This window comes from Colias philodice, chromosome 19 (genome assembly GCF_061535455.1).
Source record: "Colias philodice isolate Cphi_HAF_F1 chromosome 19, ilColPhil1 Martin Lab GWU primary, whole genome shotgun sequence".
Lineage (NCBI taxonomy): Eukaryota > Metazoa > Arthropoda > Insecta > Lepidoptera > Pieridae > Colias > Colias philodice.
The window spans coordinates 722,105-742,021 of record NC_143104.1 but is presented as its reverse complement, the minus strand read 5'-3'; the positions used below and the strand labels follow the sequence as shown (position 1 = coordinate 742,021).

Genomic DNA, 19,917 nt, shown 5'->3' with positions numbered 1-19,917 from the left:
AGAGAAACCAATTGAAAAGGAGACAAGCCCTGTTATAGAAACCGTTGATGACAAAGAAAAGCCTTTCGAAAAGGAACCTAGCCCCGTAAAGGAGGCACTTGATAAATCAGAGAAACCAATTGAAACGGAGACAAGTCCTGTTAAAGAAAGAGTAGATGAAAAAGCTAAACCTTTCGAAAAAGAACCCAGTCCCGTTAAGGAGACAATTGATAAATTAGAAAAACCAATTGAAAAGGAGCCAATTCCTGTTAAAGAAACCGTTGATGACAAAGAAAAGCCTTTCGAAAAAGAACCTAGCCCCGTTAAGGAAGTGGCTGACAAATTAGAGAAACCAATTGAAAAGGAACCAAGTCCTGTTAAAGAAACAGTTGATGAAAAAGCGGAACCTTTCAAAATAGAACCCAGTCCCGTTAAGGAGACAATTGATACATCAGAGAAACCATTTGAAACGGAGCCAAGTCCTGTTAAAGAAACAGTTGATGAAAAAGCGAAACTTTTCGAAAAAGAAACCAGTCCCGTTAAGGAGACAATTTATAAATTAGAAAAACCAATCAGTAAGGAGCCAAGTCCTGTTAAAGAAACAGCTGATGACAAAGTAAAACCTTTCGAAAAAGAACCTAGCCCCGTTAAGGAAGTGGCTGACAAATTCGAGAAACCAATTGAAAAGGAACCAAGTCCTGTTAAAGAAACAGTTGATGAAAAAGCGAAACTTTTTGAAAAAGAACCTAGCCCCGTTAAGGAAGTGGCTGACAAATTAGAGAAACCAATTGAAAAGGAGCCAAGTCCTGTTAAAGAAACAGCTGATTACAAAGTAAAACCTTTCGCAAAAGAACATAGCCCCGTTAAGGAAACAATTGATAAATCAGAGAAACCAATTGAAACGGAGCAAAGTCCTGTTAAAGAAACAGTTGATGAAAAAGCGAAACTTTTCGAAAAAGAACCCAGTCCCATTAAGGAGACAATTGATAAATTAGAAAAACCAATTGAAAAGGAGCCAAGTCCAGTTAAAGAAACAGCTAATGACAAAGTAAAACCTTTCGAAAAAGAACCTAGCCCCGTTAAGGAAGGGGCTGACAAATTAGAGGAACCAATTGAAAAGGAACCAAGTCCTGTTAAAGAAACAGTTGATGAAAAAGCGAAACCTTTCGAAAAAGAACCCAGTCCCGTTAAGGAGACAATTGATAAATTAGAAAAACCAATTGAAAAGGTGCATATTCCTGTTAAAGAAACCGTTGATGACAAAGAAAAGCCTTTCGAAAAGGAACCTATTCCCGTAAAGGAGGCAATTGATAAACCAGATAAACCAACTGGTATGGAGCCAAGTCCAGTTAAAGAAAAAGATCATAGTCCCGTTAAGGAGACAATTGACACATCAGAAAAGCCAATCAGCAAGGAGCCAAGTCCTGTTAAAGAAATTGCTGATGACAAATCAAAACCATTCGAAAAAGAACCTAGTCCTGTTAAGGAGACAATTGATAAATTAGAAAAACAAATTGAAAAGGAGCCAAGTCCTGTAAAAGAAACAGTTGATGAAAGAGAAAAGCCTTTCGAAAAAGAACCTAGCCCCGTTAAGGATACAATTGATAAATTAGAAAAACCAATCAGTAAGGAGCCATGTCTTGTAAAAGAAACCGCTGATGACAAAGCAAAACCTTCCGAAAAAGAACCTAGCCCCGTTAAAGAGGTTGCTGACCAATTAGAGAAACCAACTGAAAAGGAGCCAAGTTCGGTTAAAGAAACCGCTGATTTCAAAGCAAAACCTTTCGAAAAAGAACCTAGCCCCGTTAAAGAGGTTGGTGAAAAATTAGAGAAACCAACTGATAAGGAGCCAAGTCCTGTTAAAGAAACAGTTGATGAAAAAGAAAAACCTTTCGAAAAAGAACCTAGCCCCGTTAAAGAGACACTTGATAAATTAGCGCAACCAACCAGTAAGGAGCCAAGTCCTGTTAAAGAAATCGTTGATGACAAAGAAAAGCCTTTCGAAAAGGAACCTAGCCCCGTGAAGGAAGCAATTGATCAATCAGAGAAACCATTCGAAAAAGATCCTATTACCGTTATGGAGACAATTGACACATCAGAAATACCAATCAGCAAGGAGCCAAGTCCTGTTAAAGAAATGGCTGATGACAAAGCAAAACCTTTCAAAAAAGAACCTAGTCCCGTTAAGGCGACAATTGATAAATTGGAAAAACAAATTGAAAAGGAGCCAAGACCTGTTAAAGAAGCAGTTGATGAAAAAGCAAAACCTTTCGAAAAAGAACCTAGCCCCGTTAAAGAGGTTGCTGACAAATTAGAAAAACCAATTGAAAAAGAGCTAAGTCCTGTTAAAGAAACCGTTGATGACAAAGAAAAACCTTTCGAAAAGGAACCTAGCCCCGTAAAGGAGGCAATTGCTAAATCAGAGAAACCAACTGGTAAGGAACCAGGTCCAGTTATAGAAAAAGAACCTAGTCCCGTTAAGGAGACAATTGAAACACCAGAAAAACCGATCAGCAAGGAGCCAAGTCCTGTTAAAGAAATAGTTGATGAAAAAGCAAAACCTTTCGAAAAAGAACCTAGCCCCGTTAAAGAGGTTGCTGACAAATTAGAAAAACCAATTGAAAAAGAGCATATTCCTGTTAAAGAAACCGTTGATGACAAAGAAAAACCTTTCGAAAAGGAACCTAGTCCTGAAAAGGAAACAGTTGATAAATCAGAAAAACCAACTGGTAAGGATCCAAGTCCAGTTAAAGAAAAAGAACCTCGTCCCGTGAAGGAGACAATTGACACATTAGAAAAACCAATCAGCAAGGAGCCAAGTCCTGTTAAAGAAATTGCTGATGACAAAGCGAAACCTTTCGATAAAGAACCTAGTCCTGTTAAGGAGGCAATTGATAAATTAGAAAAACCAATCAGTAAGGAGCCAAGTTCTGTTAAAGAAACCGCTGATGACAAAGTAAAACCTTTCGAAAAAGAACCTAGCCCCGTTAAAGAGGTTGCTGACAAATTAGAGAAACCAACTGATAAGGAGCCAAGTCCTGTTAAAGCAACAGTTGATGAAAAAGAAAAGCCTTTCGAAAAAGAATATAGTCCCGTCAAAGAGGTTGCTGACAAATTAGAGAAACCAACTGATAGGGAGCCAAGTCCTGTTAAAGAAGCAGTTGATGAAAAAGCAAAACCTTTCGAAAAAGAACCTAGCCCCGTAAAAGAGGTTGCTGACAAATTAGAAAAACCAATTGAAAAGGAGCCAAGTCCTGTTAAAGAAGCAGTTGATGAAAAAGCAAAACCTTTCGAAAAGGAAACTAGCCCCATAAAGGAGGCAATCGATAAATCAGAGAAACCAATCAGTAAGGAGCCATGTATTGTTAAAGAAACCGCTGATGACAAAGCAAAACCTTCCGAAAAAGAACCTAGCCCCGTTAAAGAGGTTGCTGACCAATTAGAGAAACCAACTGAAAAGGAGCCAAGTTCGGTTAAAGAAACCGCTGATTTCAAAGCAAAACCTTTCGAAAAAGAACCTAGCCCCGTTAAAGAGGTTGGTGAAAAATTAGAGAAACCAACTGATAAGGAGCCAAGTCCTGTTAAAGAAACAGTTGATGAAAAAGAAAAACCTTTCGAAAAAGAACCTAGCCCCGTTAAAGAGACACTTGATAAATTAGCGCAACCAACCAGTAAGGAGCCAAGTCCTGTTAAAGAAATCGTTGATGACAAAGAAAAGCCTTTCGAAAAGGAACCTAGCCCCGTGAAGGAAGCAATTGATCAATCAGAGAAACCATTCGAAAAAGAACCTATTACCGTTATGGAGACAATTGACACATCAGAAATAACAATCAGCAAGGAGCCAAGTCCTGTTAAAGAAATGGCTGATGAAAAAGCAAAACCTTTCAAAAAAGAACCTAGTCCCGTTAAGGCGACATTTGATAAATTGGAAAAACAAATTGAAAAGGAGCCAAGACCTGTTAAAGAAGCAGTTGATGAAAAAGCAAAACCTTTCGAAAAAGAACCCAGCCCCGTTAAAGAGGTTGCTGACAAATTAGAGAAACCAACTGATAAGGAGCCAAGTCCTGTTAAAGAAACAGTCGATGAAAAAGAAAAGCCTTTCGAAAAAGAATCTAGCCCCGTTAAAGAGGTTGCTGACAAATTAGAGAAACCAACTGATAAGGAGCCAAGTCCTGTTAAAGCAACAGTCGATGAAAAAGAAAAGCCTTTCGAAAAAGAATCTAGTCCCGTTAAAGAGGTTGCTGAAAAATTAGAAAAACCAATTGAAAAAGAGCATATTCCTGTTAAAGAAACCGTTGATGACAAAGAAAAACCTTTCGAAAAGGAACCTAGTCCTGAAAAGGAAACAGTTGATAAATCAGAAAAACCAACTGGTAAGGATCCAAGTCCAGTTAAAGAAAAAGAACCTCGTCCCGTGAAGGAGACAATTGACACATTAGAAAAACCAATCAGCAAGGAGCCAAGTCCTGTTAAAGAAATTGCTGATGACAAAGCGAAACCTTTCGATAAAGAACCTAGTCCTGTTAAGGAGGCAATTGATAAATTAGAAAAACCAATCAGTAAGAAGCCAAGTCCTGTTAAAGAAACCGCTGATGACAAAGTAAAACCTTTCGAAAAAGAACCTAGCCCCGTTAAAGAGGTTGCTGACAAATTAGAGAAACCAACTGATAAGGAGCCAAGTCCTGTGAAAGCAACAGTTGATGAAAAAGAAAAGCCTTTCGAAAAAGAATATAGTCCCGTCAAAGAGGTTGCTGACAAATTAGAGAAACCAACTGATAGGGAGCCAAGTCCTGTTAAAGAAGCAGTTGATGAAAAAGCAAAACCTTTCGAAAAAGAACCTAGCCCCGTAAAAGAGGTTGCTGACAAATTAGAAAAACCAATTAAAAAGGAGCCAAGTCCTGTTAAAGAAGCAGTTGATGAAAAAGCAAAATCTTTCGAAAAGGAAACTAGCCCCGTAAAGGAGGCAATCGATAAATCAGAGAAACCAACTGGTAAGGAACCAAGTCCAGTTATAGAAAAAGAACCTAGTCCCGTTAAGGAGACAATTGACAAATCAGAAAAACCAATCAGCAAGGAGCCAAGTCCTGTTAAAGAAATTGTTGATGAAAAAGGAAAACCTTTCGAAAAAGAACCTAGTCCTGTTAAGGAGACAATTGATAAATTAGAAAAACAAATTGAAAAGGAGCCAAGTCCTGTAAAAGAAACAGTTGGTGAAAAAGCAAAACCTTTCGAAAAAGAACCTAGCCCCGTTAAGGAGACATTTGATAAATTAGCGCAACCAACCAGTAAGGAGCCAAGTCCTGTTAAAGAAATCGTTGATGACAAAGCAAAGCCTTTTGAAAAGGAACCTAGCCCCTTAAAGGAGGCAGTTGATAAATCACAGAAACCAACTGGAAAGGATTCAAGTCCAGTTAAAGAAAAAGAACCTAGTCCGGTTAAGGAGACAATTGAAACATCAGAAAAACCAATCAGCAAGGAGCCAAGTCCTGTTAAACCAACTGGTAAGGAACCAAGTCTAGTTATAGAAAAAGAACCTAGTCCCGTTAAGGAGACAATTGACCAATCAGAAAAACCAATCAGCAAGGAGCCAAGTCCTGTTAAAGAAATTGCTGATGAAAAAGAAAAGCTTTTCGAAAAAGAACCTAGCCCCGTTATGGAGACAATTGATAAATTAGAAAAACCAATTGAAAAGGAGCTAAGACCTGTTAAAGAAACAGTTGGTGAAAAAGCAAAACCTTTCGAAAAAGAACCTAGCCCCGTTAAGGAGACATTTGATAAATTAGCGCAACCAACCAGTAAGGAGCCGAGTCCTGTTAAAGAAATCGTTGATGACAAAGCAAAGCCTTTTGAAAAGGAACCTAGCCCCTTAAAGGAGGCAGTTGATAAATCACAGAAACCAACTGGAAAGGATTCAAGTCCAGTTAAAGAAAAAGAACCTAGTCCGGTTAAGGAGACAATTGAAACATCAGAAAAACCAATCAGCAAGGAGCCAAGTCCTGTTAAAGAAGCAGTTGGTGAAAAAGCAAAACCTTTCGAAAAAGAACCTAGCCCCGTTAAGGAGACATTTGATAAATTAGCGCAACTAACCAGTAAGGAGCCAAGTCCTGTTAAAGAAATCGTTGATGATGAAGCAAAACCTTTTGAAAAGGAACCAAGCCCCTTAAAGGAGGCAGTTCATAAATCAGAGAAACCAACTGGTAAGGATCCAAGTCCAGTTAAAGAAAAAGAACCTAGTCCCGTTAAGGAGACAATTGGAACATCAGAAAAACCAATCAGCAAGGAGCCAAGTCCTTTTGAAGAAATTGCTGATGACAAAGCGAAACCTTTCGATAAAGAACCTAGTCCTGTTAAGGAGACAATTGATAAATTTGAAAAACCAATCAGTAAGGAGCCAAGTCCTGTTAAAGAAACCGCTGATGACAAAGCAAAACCTTTCGAAAAAGAACCTAGCCCCGTTAAAGAGGTTGCTGACAAATTAGAGAAACCAACTGATAAGGAGCCAAGTCCTGTTAAAGCAACAGTCGATGAAAAAGCAAAACCTTTCGAAAAGGAACCTAGCCCCGTAAAGGAGGCAATCGATAAATCAGAGAAACCAACTGGTAAGGAACCAAGTCCAGTTATAGAAAAAGAACCTAGTCCCGTTAGGGAGACAATTGAAACATCAGAAAAACCGATCAGCAAGGAGCCAAGTCCTGTTAAAGAAACAGTTGATGAAAAAGCTAAACATTTCGAAAAAGAACCTAGCCCCGTTAAGGAGACATTTGATAAATTAGCGCAACCAATTAGTAAAGAGCCAGGTCCTGTTAAAGAAACCGCTGATGACATAGCAAAACCTTTCGAAAAAGAACCTATTCCTGTTAAGGAGACAATTGATAAATTAGAAAAACAAATTGAAAAGGAGCCAAGTCCTGTAAAAGAAACAGTTTATGAAAAAGAAAAGCTTTTCGAAAAAGAACCTAGCCCCGTTATGGAGACAATTGATAAATTAGAGAAACCAACTGATAAGAAGCCAAGTCCTGTTAAAGAAGCAGTTGATGAAAAAGCAAAACCTTTCGTAAAGGAACCTAGCTCTGTAAATGAGTCAATTGATAAATCAGAGAAACCAACTGGTAAGGAACCAAGTCCATTTATAGAAAAAGAACCTAGCCCCGTTAAGGAGACATTTGATAAATTAGCGCAACCAATTAGTAAGGAGCCAAGTCCTGTTAAAGAAACCGCTGATGACACAGCAAGACCTTTCGAAAAAGAACCTAGCCCCGTTAAAGTGGTTGCTGAAAAATTAGAGAAACCAACTGATAAGGAGCCAAGTCTTGTTAAAAGAACAGTTGATGACAAAGCAAAATCATTCGAAAAAGAACCCAGCCCCGTTAAAGAGGTTGCTGACAAATTAGAGAAACCAACTGATAAGGAGCCAAGTCCTGTTAAAGAAACAGTCGATGAAAAAGAAAAGCCTTTCGAAAAAGAACCTAGCCCCGTTAAAGTGGTTGCTGAAAAATTAGAGAAACCAACTGATAAGGAGCCAAATCTTGTTAAAAGAACAGTTGATGACAAAGCAAAATCATTCGAAAAAGAACCCAGCCCCGTTAAAGAGGTTGCTGACAAATTAGAGAAACCAACTGATAAGGAGCCAAGTCCTGTTAAAGAAACAGTCGATGAAAAAGAAAAGCCTTTCGAAAAAGAATCTAGCCCCGTTAAAGAGGTTGCTGACAAATTAGAGAAACCAACTGATAAGGAGCCAAGTCCTGTTAAAGCAACAGTCGATGAAAAAGAAAAGCCTTTCGAAAAAGAATCTAGTTCCGTTAAAGAGGTTGCTGACAAATTAGAGAAACCAACTGATAAGGAGCCAAGTCCTGTTAAAGAAGCAGTTGATGAAAAAGCAAAACCTTTCGAAAAGGAACCTAGCCCCGTAAAGGAGGCAATTGATAAATCAGAGAAACCAACTGGTAAGGAACCAAGTCCAGTTATAGAAAAAGAACCTAGTCCCGTTAAGGAGACAGTTGAAACATCAGAAAAACCGATAAGCAAGGAGCCAAGTCCTGTTAAAGAAACCGCTGATGACAAAGCAAAACCTTTCGATAAAGAACCTAGTCCTGTTAAGGAGACAATTGATAAATTAGAAAAATCAATCAGTAATGAGCCAAGTCCTGTTAAAGAAATCGCTGATGACAAAGCAAAACCTTTCGAAAAAGACCCTAGCCCCGTTAAAGACGTTGCTGACAAATTAGAGAAACCAACTGATAAGGAGCCAAGTCCTGTTAAAGCAACAGTCGATGAAAAAGAAAAGCTTTTCGAAAAAGAATCTAGTCCCGTTAAAGAGGTTGCTGACAAATTAGAGAAACCAACTGATAAGGAGCCAAGTCCTATTAAAGAAACAGTCGATGAAAAAGAAAAACCTTTCGAAAAAGAATCTAGCCCCGTTAAAGAGGTTGCTGACAAATTAGAGAAAGCAACTGATAAGGAGCCAAGTCCTGTTAAAGCAACAGTCGTTGAAAAAGAAAAGCCTTTCGAAAAAGAATCTAGTCCCGTTAAAGAGGTTGCTGACAAATTAGAGAAACCAACTGATAAGGAGCCAAGTCCTGTTAAAGAAGCAGTTGATGAAAAAGCAAAACCTTTCGAAAAGGAACCTAGCCCCGTAAAGGAGGCAATTGATAAATCAGAGAAACCAACTGGTAAGGAACCAAGTCCAGTTATAGAAAAAGAACCTAGTCCCGTTAAGGAGACAGTTGAAACATCAGAAAAACCGATATGCAAGGAGCCAAGTCCTGTTAAAGAAACCGCTGATGACAAAGCAAAACCTTTCGAAAAAGAACCTAGCCCCGTTAAAGACGTTGCTGACAAATTAGAGAAACCAACCGATAAGGAGCCAAGTCCTGTTAAAGAAACAGTTGATGAAAAAGCTAAACCTTTCGAAAAAGAACCTGGCCCCGTTAAGGAGATATTTGATAAATTAGCGCAACCAATTAGTAAGGAGTCAAGTCCTGTTAAAGAAACCGCTGATGACAAAGCAAAATATTTCGAAAAAGAACCCAGCCCCGTTAAAGAGGTTGCTGACAAATTAGAGAAAGCAACTGATAAGGAGCCAAGTCTTGTTAAAGGAACAGTTGATGACAAAGCAAAACCATTCGAAAAAGAACCCAGCCCCGTTAAAGAGGTTACTGACAAATTAGAGAAACCAACTGATAAGGAGCCAAGTCCTGTTAAAGAAGCAGTTGATGAAAAAGCAAAACCTTTCAAAAAAGAACCCAGCCCCGTTAAAGAGGTTACTGACAAATTAGAGAAACCAACTGATAAGGAGCCAAGTCCTGTTAAAGAAGCAGTTGATGACAAAGCAAAACCATTCGAAAAAGAACCCAGCCCCGTTAAAGAGGTTACTGACAAATTAGAGAAACCAACTGATAAGGAGCCAAGTCCTGTTAAAGAAGCAGTTGATGAAAAAGCAAAACCTTTCGAAAAAGAACCCAGCCCCGTTAAAGAGGTTGCTGACAAATTAGAGAAAGCAACTAATAAGGAGCCAAGTCCTGTTAAAGCAACAGTCGATGAAAAAGAAAAGCCTTTCGAAAAAGAATCTAGTCCCGTTAAAGAGGTTGCTGACAAATTAGAGAAACCAACTGATAAGGAGCCAAGTCCTGTTAAAGAAGCAGTTGATGAAAAAGCAAAACCTTTCGAAAAGGAACCTAGCCCCGTAAAGGAGGCAATTGATAAATCAGAGAAACCAACTGGTAAGGAACCAAGTCCAGTTATAGAAAAAGAACCTAGTCCCGTTAAGGAGACAGTTGAAACATCAGAAAAACCGATAAGCAAGGAGCCAAGTCCTGTTAAAGAAACCGCTGATGACAAAGCAAAACCTTTCGAAAAAGAACCTAGCCCCGTTAAAGACGTTGCTGACAAATTAGAGAAACCAACCGATAAGGAGCCAAATCCTGTTAAAGAAACAGTTGATGAAAAAGCTAAACCTTTCGAAAAAGAACCTGGCCCCGTTAAGGAGATATTTGATAAATTAGCGCAACCAATTAGTAAGGAGTCAAGTCCTGTTAAAGAAACCGCTGATGACAAAGCAAAATATTTCGAAAAAGAACCCAGCCCCGTTAAAGAGGTTGCTGACAAATTAGAGAAAGCAACTGATAAGGAGCCAAGTCTTGTTAAAGGAACAGTTGATGACAAAGCAAAACCATTCGAAAAAGAACCCAGCCCCGTTAAAGAGGTTACTGACAAATTAGAGAAACCAACTGATAAGGAGCCAAGTCCTGTTAAAGAAGCAGTTGATGAAAAAGCAAAACCTTTCAAAAAAGAACCCAGCCCCGTTAAAGAGGTTACTGACAAATTAGAGAAACCAACTGATAAGGAGCCAAGTCCTGTTAAAGAAGCAGTTGATGACAAAGCAAAACCATTCGAAAAAGAACCCAGCCCCGTTAAAGAGGTTACTGACAAATTAGAGAAACCAACTGATAAGGAGCCAAGTCCAGTTATAGAAAAAGAACCTAGTCCCGTTAAGGAGACAATTGACACATCAGAAAAACCAATCAGCAAGGAGCCAAGTCCTGTTAAAGAAATTGCTGATGACAAAGCAAAACCTTTCGAAAAAGAACCTAGCCCCGTTAAAGAGTTTGCTGACAAATTAGAGAAATCAACCGATAAGGAGCCAAGTCCGGTTAAAGGAACAGTTGATGATAAAGAAAAGCCTTTCGAAAAAGAACCTAGCCCCGTTAAAGAGGTTACTGACAAATCAGAAAAACTGACCAGTAAGGTCCCAAGTCCTGTTAAAGAAAAAGTTGATGAAAAAGCAAAACCTTTCGAAAAGGAACCTAGCCCCGTTAAGGATACAATTGATAAATTAGAGCAACCAACTGGTAAGGAGCCAAGCCCTGTTAAAGAATCAGTTGCGGACAAAGGCAAAATTTTCGATAAGGAACCGATTCTCGTTAAAAAGGTTAGTGATAAATTAGAACAACCAACTGAAAGGGAGCCAAGCCCTGTTAAAGAAACAGTTGATGATAAAGAAAAACGTGTCGAAAAAGAACCTAGTCCCGATAAAAAGGTAATTGATGAATTAGAGCAACCCTATGGTAAGGAATCAAGCCCAGTTAAACAGAAGTCTTTCCAAAAAGAACCTTTAGAACTAGAAACATCATCACTAAGAGGGACGGTTTTAGAATCAACTAAGTTTGAAACTTCTACATTCGATATGCCTTCCGAAATTGAATTGATTTCGGATAATTTGAAACAACATGGATTTAAATCATTTGGTAAAATGAAAACCGATACGAATGTTCTTAAAGAATCAATAACTGAAAATAGCATATGCTTAAAAAGAAAAAGAACAATTACCACAATTACTCAATACTTTGTTAATTTATCAGAGAATATTAAAAAAACTGTTATTGTCGAAAGATGTTTGACGGAGGATGAATATCCTGATGGAAATATTGTGTTTAGCAAAGCCGAAGATACTTCAACATTTGATGAAGTAATCTCCCCAACGGAAAAGTTAGATATAATTAAGCAGTTTGAATTACCAATTGATCAAGGAAAAATACAGTTTAATGGTCAAACAAATGGCGACCTCTTAGAGAAACACAAAATATTCGATAGTAAGGGAAGTCTACCCGAGGACCACGACCTTATGTCTAGGAGCCTATACCAGCAACAAAAGCATACATTAGAAGATTCTATCAGCGGTGAAATAAATGCAAAAATTGAAAAAGAAACGAAAATAATTAAATCATCATCCGATGTCTTAACTGAAAGCACAATATCTTATAGTAGCTCTGAAGACGTGTCCAAGGAAGTTAGCTTAGAAGAAAAATATAGTTTTGAAAGTACAGAAAAAGATAAGAAAACAACGAGCACCAAGACAGCAAAACAATTGGAAAAACATCTACAAAAACCGGATAAAATAGAGCAAGACCGAATACCACCCACACAAATGGTGACTGACAATTCAGAAGATGCTGTACAATTAATGGAGTCCATTAAAAAAGCATTTACTGATGATATTATACAGCAAGGCATTAAAACTGAAAGTACTGAATCCTTAGTAGTTCATTCGGAAATTGACAGAGTGTCTACACCACCAACTGTACCCGTCAGTCCTCTTCCGAAGACTCCCAGTGCTTTTTATGACGTTAAAATGAGCGATGGGGTTCAGAGCGAGATTTCATATGATAAATCAGAGGGTAGTGAAGAGACAATTACAAAAATTGTACACGTTGGCGAGGACGTCCTTACCCAAAAAATTTCTACATCGACAGAAAAGGTACCGAAGACCATGAGAAGTACGACAGAGAGTGATGATAGTTCTGATATACAAGCTCTAACGCAAACCGTAGGCAAAATCAAGACGGAAACTGATACTGTCACAAAGATAATAAAAGAAGGTGAAAATGTTGTTACCCAAACAATAACAACTGTCACAACAAAAGAAATAATTTCCAAAGAGGATGGAACTCCACAAAACGTTAAAACAACTATAGAAACGACAACTTTGAGTAGAAGTTCAGATGGCTCTACAACCACAACAAAAGACACTCAAACATTATTATCTGAATGTTCTTCTAGTCTTAGGTCTACATCTCAAATGGATATTTTAACTAAAGACGACACCGTGGACAAAGACAGCATAGGATCTCGAGATGAGATTCACCAAACGGAATCAAGTGGCTATGAGGAAAATAAGGAACCAAAACGAAAATATAAAACCCAAGAAGCCCAGTGGGAAACTGATGATCATGATAATGTTGAAGATACAACTATAGACACGGATGTTAGTAAACGTGTAATTAAAGAAAATGGTATTGATGTAGTAGAAACAATAACAACAGTTACTAAAAAAGAAACATTAAGAGTAGAAGATAATAAAAAAGTTATAAAAACAACAATTGAGACAAATATTTGTAAAGAAAAGCCTGACGGTTCCAAGGATATACAGAAGAAGGTAGAAGTAAGAACTGAAGAATTAACTACTGATGGAAGTAATAATATTGAAAAAAATATTGATGGCCTAAATATATATGAAGATCCAGAAGAAAATGTTTCCACAAAAGTCGAAAATATATTTGAAGAGGGTATGTCAATTAAGAGAACAATTACCACAAAAGTAATTAAAACTAAATATGCTGATACTGAAGGGCATGTAAAAAAAATGAAAACCCTTACGACTGTGACTACGACTGACCAATATCCTGATGGTTCTTCCAATACAAAAGTAGATAGTAGTATATCTGTTATAGACCTCAGCGCACCTGATCTTCTAGATAGTGTAGAATTAAAAGATTTTACAATACTAGAAGACAAACAAGTAAATACAGAAAAGCAAGAAAAAAGCATAATTATAAATGGACAAAATGCTCAGCAGATCGTAACAATAACAACGACTAAAGAAATTTTATCATCAATTGATAAGTTAAGAAAAAAAATAAAAACAACGGTTGAAACTGTCACTGAATCTATGTTACCGGAAGGTATTGTTGAGGTTACAAGAGATGTAAAGGTTTCTATTTCAGACTATCAAAGTGATGACGACACACAAAGCTTTGAAGGCTTTACTGCAGAGAAGGATCCTCAAGAAGAATGCAAAAAATACTATGAAACTATTGTTGTGAATGGTGAAACCATTAAGAGGATAAGAACTGTAACTATAATTAAACAATACTTTAACAATATAGAAACAAACATTAGGAGAACAAAAACTACTACAAAGGAAGTTACCGAAGATGAGTACCCCGATGGTTCTATCGTTTCAAAAACAAGCGAAAAAGTATCTATAACAGATGAACCATTGGAACTTTTTGCCAAGATTCAACCCAAAATAACATTACTCGAAGGCTCTTGTGAAGATGATGAAAGCAAAGCTAAAGTGCTTGATTCTACGAATATCGAAAATGAAGACAACAAAGATGTGAATATAGAAACCAAAGAAAATTTTATAACTAAAGATGGAAAGTTACTTAAGCAAATAGTAACAACAACTACAACTAAAGAAATGATATCTTCGGCAAATGAACCTACAAAGAAAATCAAAATAACGGTGGAAACTATTACTGAAACTGAGCTACCTAACGGAACAATTGAAGTGTTGAAAGATGTGAAAGTATCAATTGCAGAACTCGATAAAGAAAAAATGGATGTCAACTTTGCAGACTATACAGAAGTCGGTGAACCACATACTGAAATAGATTCCAAATCTGAACAATTATTAGAAAATGGAATCGAAATAACTAGGACTACAACCATAATGACTATCAAACAACAATACCAAAGTAATAAAACTTATTCAAGAAAAGCTAAAACTACAGTTAGAACTACTGTAGAAGACCAGTATCCTGATGGCACAATTGTAACAAAAAAGAGTGAAAAAGTATTAATTGAAGATATTTATTCAGAAATAACGCCTACTGATGATGATTCACAATCTGCTGAAATTTATGAGGATACTGAAATTGTAGAAGATACGTCAGAAGAATCCGATATTAAAAACGAAATTATTCATCAAAATTCTTTGATTTTAAAACGCACTACTACAACTAATACAAAACGGGAAACATTAGCCTCATCTGATAAAAATATCCGACGTTTGAGGACAACAGTTGAAACTATTACTGAAGATGAATATCCAGACGGTTCCATAGAAACAACAAGGGACGTTAAAATAACTATATCTGAATATCAAAAAGCTTCTGATAGTGACTTGCAAGCTGCTTTGGAAGGTTTTATATCTACGGGAAAAACAAAATCCTTTGTTGATAAAAAAACAAACATTCTAACAATTGATGGTGAAAAAGTAACACAACATGTAACTACTTATATAACCAAGGAAGAACTAAAAAATAAAAATTCTAATGAAACAGCAGTTAAGACAGTTACCGAAACAGTAACTGAAAATATTAAAAACGATGGGGCCATTGAAACAACAAAAGACGTCAGGACACAAATAGTTTATTTACCCATGGGAACCTCGTTTGAAGACCTATCACCGGAACTAGAAGAGAAATTAACACAAAAAATTCCTGAATCAAGAAATGAACAGTTAAAGAAAGATGATAAACCAGTTGTTGCGGAATTAAAAATAGTTCCAGCAGAAATTAAAGTTGATCAAACAGAATCAAAAGGAAAGAAACGGTCACCTGTTGGGGAAATAACCACGGAAACTGAAACTTTTACAAAATTAATTAAAGATGGTGATAACGAAATCACACAAACTATTACTGTAGTTACAACAAAGGAGGTAATAAGCCCTGAAAAAGTTAAAGTCACAGTTGAAACAACTACTGTAAGTAAAGGAAGTGATGGAGTCACAAAAACTACAAAATCAACAAAAACTACGATCTCCGAGTTCAAAGAAGAATATGAAGAAATTATTGATACTGGTGAAAGTGAAAAATCATTTTCTAAATATTCGTCGAAGGCAGGAGACATGCGAAGTTCTTCAGCAGCTAGTGACGATTTAGACCATCCAGGTATGTCAACTCCGCCTTCAGATATAAGTTCGAGAGAATCTAGAGCGGCTACTCACGTATGGGGAACAGAAAGTAGTGGGATGTACTATAGTGATGAAGATGGTCAGGCAAGTCCCAGCAGTACTAAATCACAAATAGCACACTCTCCAAGATCAAATCTCAGTTTTGAATTAGATGCTAAACAGAAAGAGCAAGATGATCCTATGTCCATGTCTATTTATGGAAAATTGCCAGGGGATGATTATGAAATGAGCACGTCAGCAAAAACTACTGATATATTTTATACAGGAGAACCTTCAATCAAAAAAGTAACAGATGACTTTTTAACACATGAAAAAATAGACTCTGACACATTTAAAGACAGTGAAGACGTATCAGTCTCCTCATTTTTAAAAGAAGCCGATAAACAGTTTGAAAAAGCTATAGAAGAGCACAAAAAGATTAGTGGCTCGACAGTTATTTCAAGTATAACAGCGAAATATGAACTTGACCATGAAATTCCACCTACTGGGCAGCAAACTTCAAAAATGGAAGAATCAGTGGTTTCTCTAAAGGATTTCAAGTCAGACTCAAAGAAATCAGTTCCACCCCACGAACAAAAGTCAGAAAAACCTAAAGATTCAAAGGGACATGGCTCAACCAAAGATCCAATTGAATCGTGGGGAAAACCGCTTGGTCTGCCTAGCCCAATTCTGCCTTCTGATGGAAAAAGCACTCCTAAGAAATTAGTGACGAATTCTTCGGTTACTAATAAAAATAAAATAAATCAAGAAAAGAGCAAGGAAGCTAAGACCGGTTCAGAATCTCCTAGTAAGAAGAAATCTCCTGCGCCTATATATATGGACTTAACTTATGTTCCGCATCATGGAAATTCTTACTATTCTGCTATTGAATTTTTCAAAAGAGTACGAGCACGATATTATGTATTTTCCGGAACCGAACCGTCGAAGGAAATATACAATGCTCTATTGGACGCTAAAAAAACATGGGAAGATAAAGACTTAGGTATGTCCATTATTAACGTCATGTTTAATCATTAAGTCATGAAATATGTTACTACAAAAGTTATAATTTTTTTTTGTATAATTTTAAATCTATTTTTTTTTCCAGAAGTCACAATTATTCCCACTTATGACACAGACGTCCTCGGCTACTGGGTAGCTGAGAACGAAGAAGCCCTCGAAAAATATAAAATAGATCTGTCACCTTCTGCCTCGCGATGCACTATCAATCTTCAAGACCATGAAACTTCGTGTGCAGCTTACAGACTCGAGTTCTAGGTGTCGGGTCTATTTGTAGCCTTCTCATCGAAGAAGTAGCCTCTGCTTTTGGATTCCTTCTGAGTGTAATTATTCAATTATCAAATATTGTACTTGAAATAATACACTCAGAAGCGCCACACACCCGAGGACGCTACTTCGTATGAGATAGTTTGCAAATAGATTCAATATTTGTGATATACGATAGACAGACAGACTGTTGTGAAATTCTTTTAAGCTGTAGATAAATATTTACTCAAAAACACGATTTGAACTTAACGTGTAAGCATAAGCCAAGAATGGATCCTAGTGAAACAAGAACTCGATCGCATCCAATACGAATCTCGACCTAAAAACAAAAACGTCCATTTTTTTCTAAAAATCTTTTCTAGTAGCGACATAAATGAATACATGCCATTTAAAATCTTATATTTCTGATAATATTTTTGAATTTGGTCTTATACAATCAGTAGTGCTTTTATATACGATTTTTAGCATAACCAGTCCATTTTGTTTAGCCAAAACACCGCTTGTGCGAAAAATCTAAATTTTTGAGAAATTATTTTGCTATCGCATTGTGAGTTTTAAAAGAGATTATGATAATGAAATGCGTGGAGTATTTATGCCACGAGCTTTAAACGGACGTGATCGTAATCGATACGATTATTGTAAGCGATGATGAAAACTGATTTGTTAAAATAACCTGAAGTACATAATTTTTTACGACCAGAGTCTAAGTCAAATATATAATGTCTTAAAAAGACAACGTGCATTCTGCACTTCATTGTTTGATAGAAGTAATATAATTGTTTCTAAAGTTTAGAAAGGCAAAAGTGGTTCGTAAACTTTAAAATAAATAATAAACCAGTGCTATCTGATGATTGAAAAAAGATCCTCAATTTTTTCAATAATTAGATAGTAATTAGATTTTGCACAAAAATAGTACTAATTGAATAACACTTTGTACTACATAGGAACGCTTAAAGGCCTGCGTTAATCGTTCTCATGTGTATTGTGTACAAGTGTTACGGACACTGCTGCAGTAGTCATGTGCTACATCGACTCACCGCCACTTTTGCCTCTCTAAACCAAAATGAGCCTAACACGATAGAGAGCTTAATTCATATTAAATAAAATGGTTTATTAGGACTACTAAAATTACAGCTGAGTTTTGTGTTGATATATGATTTTTATCTATATCTGTTAGATACATAGTTTTGATGTTGTTTTTTTCATGTTACGGTGACTCTAAAGTTAATCTTTTTTTACAAGTAAATATTAAATATGTTTGATTTTGTACATTTAAATTTCTAGTCGAGTCCCAAATATATATAAAATAAATAGTATTATATGTTCCTATTTGTATTGATTTTTGACATTAATAATTTGTTATTAAATATTTATAATTGATATAATATACCTATTCCACTTAATGATAAATTCCTTAAATTGAATGTTTTGTACGAATGGTTCGCGCGAATGTGATCACACTACCGTCTAGTGTAGGACGTAAGCTGTACTCGGCCCGCTCTCGACTTCTGTTGTCGACCGAAGTGTTTCCATTGTTTCATTTTGCCAATAAAAATAAACTTTTATGTCAATTACGTTTAAGTCATCCATAGCGATAAGCTAATCTAATGGAATTCTACTATTGCTTTCTTTGCCAAACTACCTTTAAAATAGAAAAAAATTCTGTATAATATTTCAAGCACCAGCACAATGTATTTACCTTAATGACGAAGATTCGTAACGATAAATTAACTATATGTCTATTTATTTTTTATGTTCGTATAGCGATTTATTTAATAGTTTTTATCATATACGGCTATATATTGCATGTTGGTTTGTGTGGATGATTGTTGCTTTTAAACGAATGGACAAGGAAGGTGTAATTAGGTGTGATGGGATAAATGAGCATCGTACTGTACTGATATATCGTCTTTATTTACGTAACTACTTCAAGCATTCCGAAAAATTGCATTTACACTTGATTTTGGTTTCTTACCTACATTGAATAGTATCATAGACGATTTATTGTTTAACTTTGGCTATTAGCTTTTCATTGCTTTCTGAAAAAAAAGAATATGATATATCAGTATTTTACGATGAATGCTTTTAAGAGTGCTAGTTTTTTAGCCTTCCTCTTGGCAATTTTTAAGATTTCTTTGGCTAACAAGCCTGCCCTGAGATTTACTATTGTATTTAATAGCTAGAACTCTAATTAATGCATAATATTAGGAATTATAAAATGTTGTTAATTAAGAATTGTATCAGCTTAGTGAACATCAATAGCTCTGAAAGTAAAATCATTATTGAAATTATTAAATGTTGCATTTTTCTAACCGTTATTGCGGACGTGTGTGTTAATTTTGTCTGCTGTTACAAAATTTATTATACTGTCTATAATAATGTTAATAATAATAGAATTTGATGGATTTAATGTTCACAATTCTGAAATGTTTTAAAGACCAAACTACGCGTAATTTATAGTATTGTTTATTGTGATTTGAATTTGTGATTATATGGCTTTCGTTCCTATCGCTTCGCGTGATGGTTTATTACCGGAAACATATCACGTTATGTGTTTCGGTTCCTACTCTGTGTAATATGCGGGAGGCTTGTTTGTAGATAGGTAAATATCGGCCTGTAGATATTATGGATAATAGGGGAAGCTTATGTGGTGCTAACAACCTGATGTGGTGGGTATTGTACCTGAGCACGTCGGCGATAGACCGTCGTCGACTTGTTCAGGGTTAACACGCTAATGGTAAGGAGGACTGATTGTTTCAGTGATATTTCTTTTGATATTTCCACAGTGACGTGCTGTTTGAACATGTTTAATAATTTAAATAATGATATTAGTCCCTATGTGGATGTTAGGTATTTGTAACTATTATTATATTATGTAAATTAAAAAGGTAAAAAAATAAACCATTCATTGTATCAGTCACGTCGCTATTCCCCATTCAGCGTGTTTGGTGATGTATAAGAGATTCAAGTAAATAAAATTATAAAAATTATTGTGCTTTTTATTTCAACTTTACCTCACACATCTCAGAATTTTAAAATAGGTTAGGTTACATAACATTTATTGTTTTTTAACTGAGTCATAATACTACAATTATATGTTAACTAGTGGTCCGCCCCGGCTTCGCCCGTGGTACATATTTCGCAATAAAAGGTAGCCTATGTCCTTTCTCGGGTATCAAAATATCTCCATACCAAAT

At 36.3% G+C, this 19,917-nt stretch overlaps 1 protein-coding gene across 1 annotated transcript in view; it reads left to right on the top strand.

Moving 5' to 3' along the window:
- The window catches only part of LOC149479704 (uncharacterized), a 126,208-nt gene extending 106,498 nt beyond the window's left edge, over positions 1-19,710 (top strand). Inside the window, exons 10-11 of the mRNA XM_089707631.1 lie at positions 632-16,436; positions 16,542-19,710. Coding sequence (XP_089563757.1) covers positions 632-16,436; positions 16,542-16,711 — 15,975 coding nt within the window. The 3' untranslated portion in view covers positions 16,712-19,710. The remainder of the gene's footprint in view (positions 1-631; positions 16,437-16,541) is intronic.
- Positions 19,711-19,917: the final 207 nt, after the last annotated feature.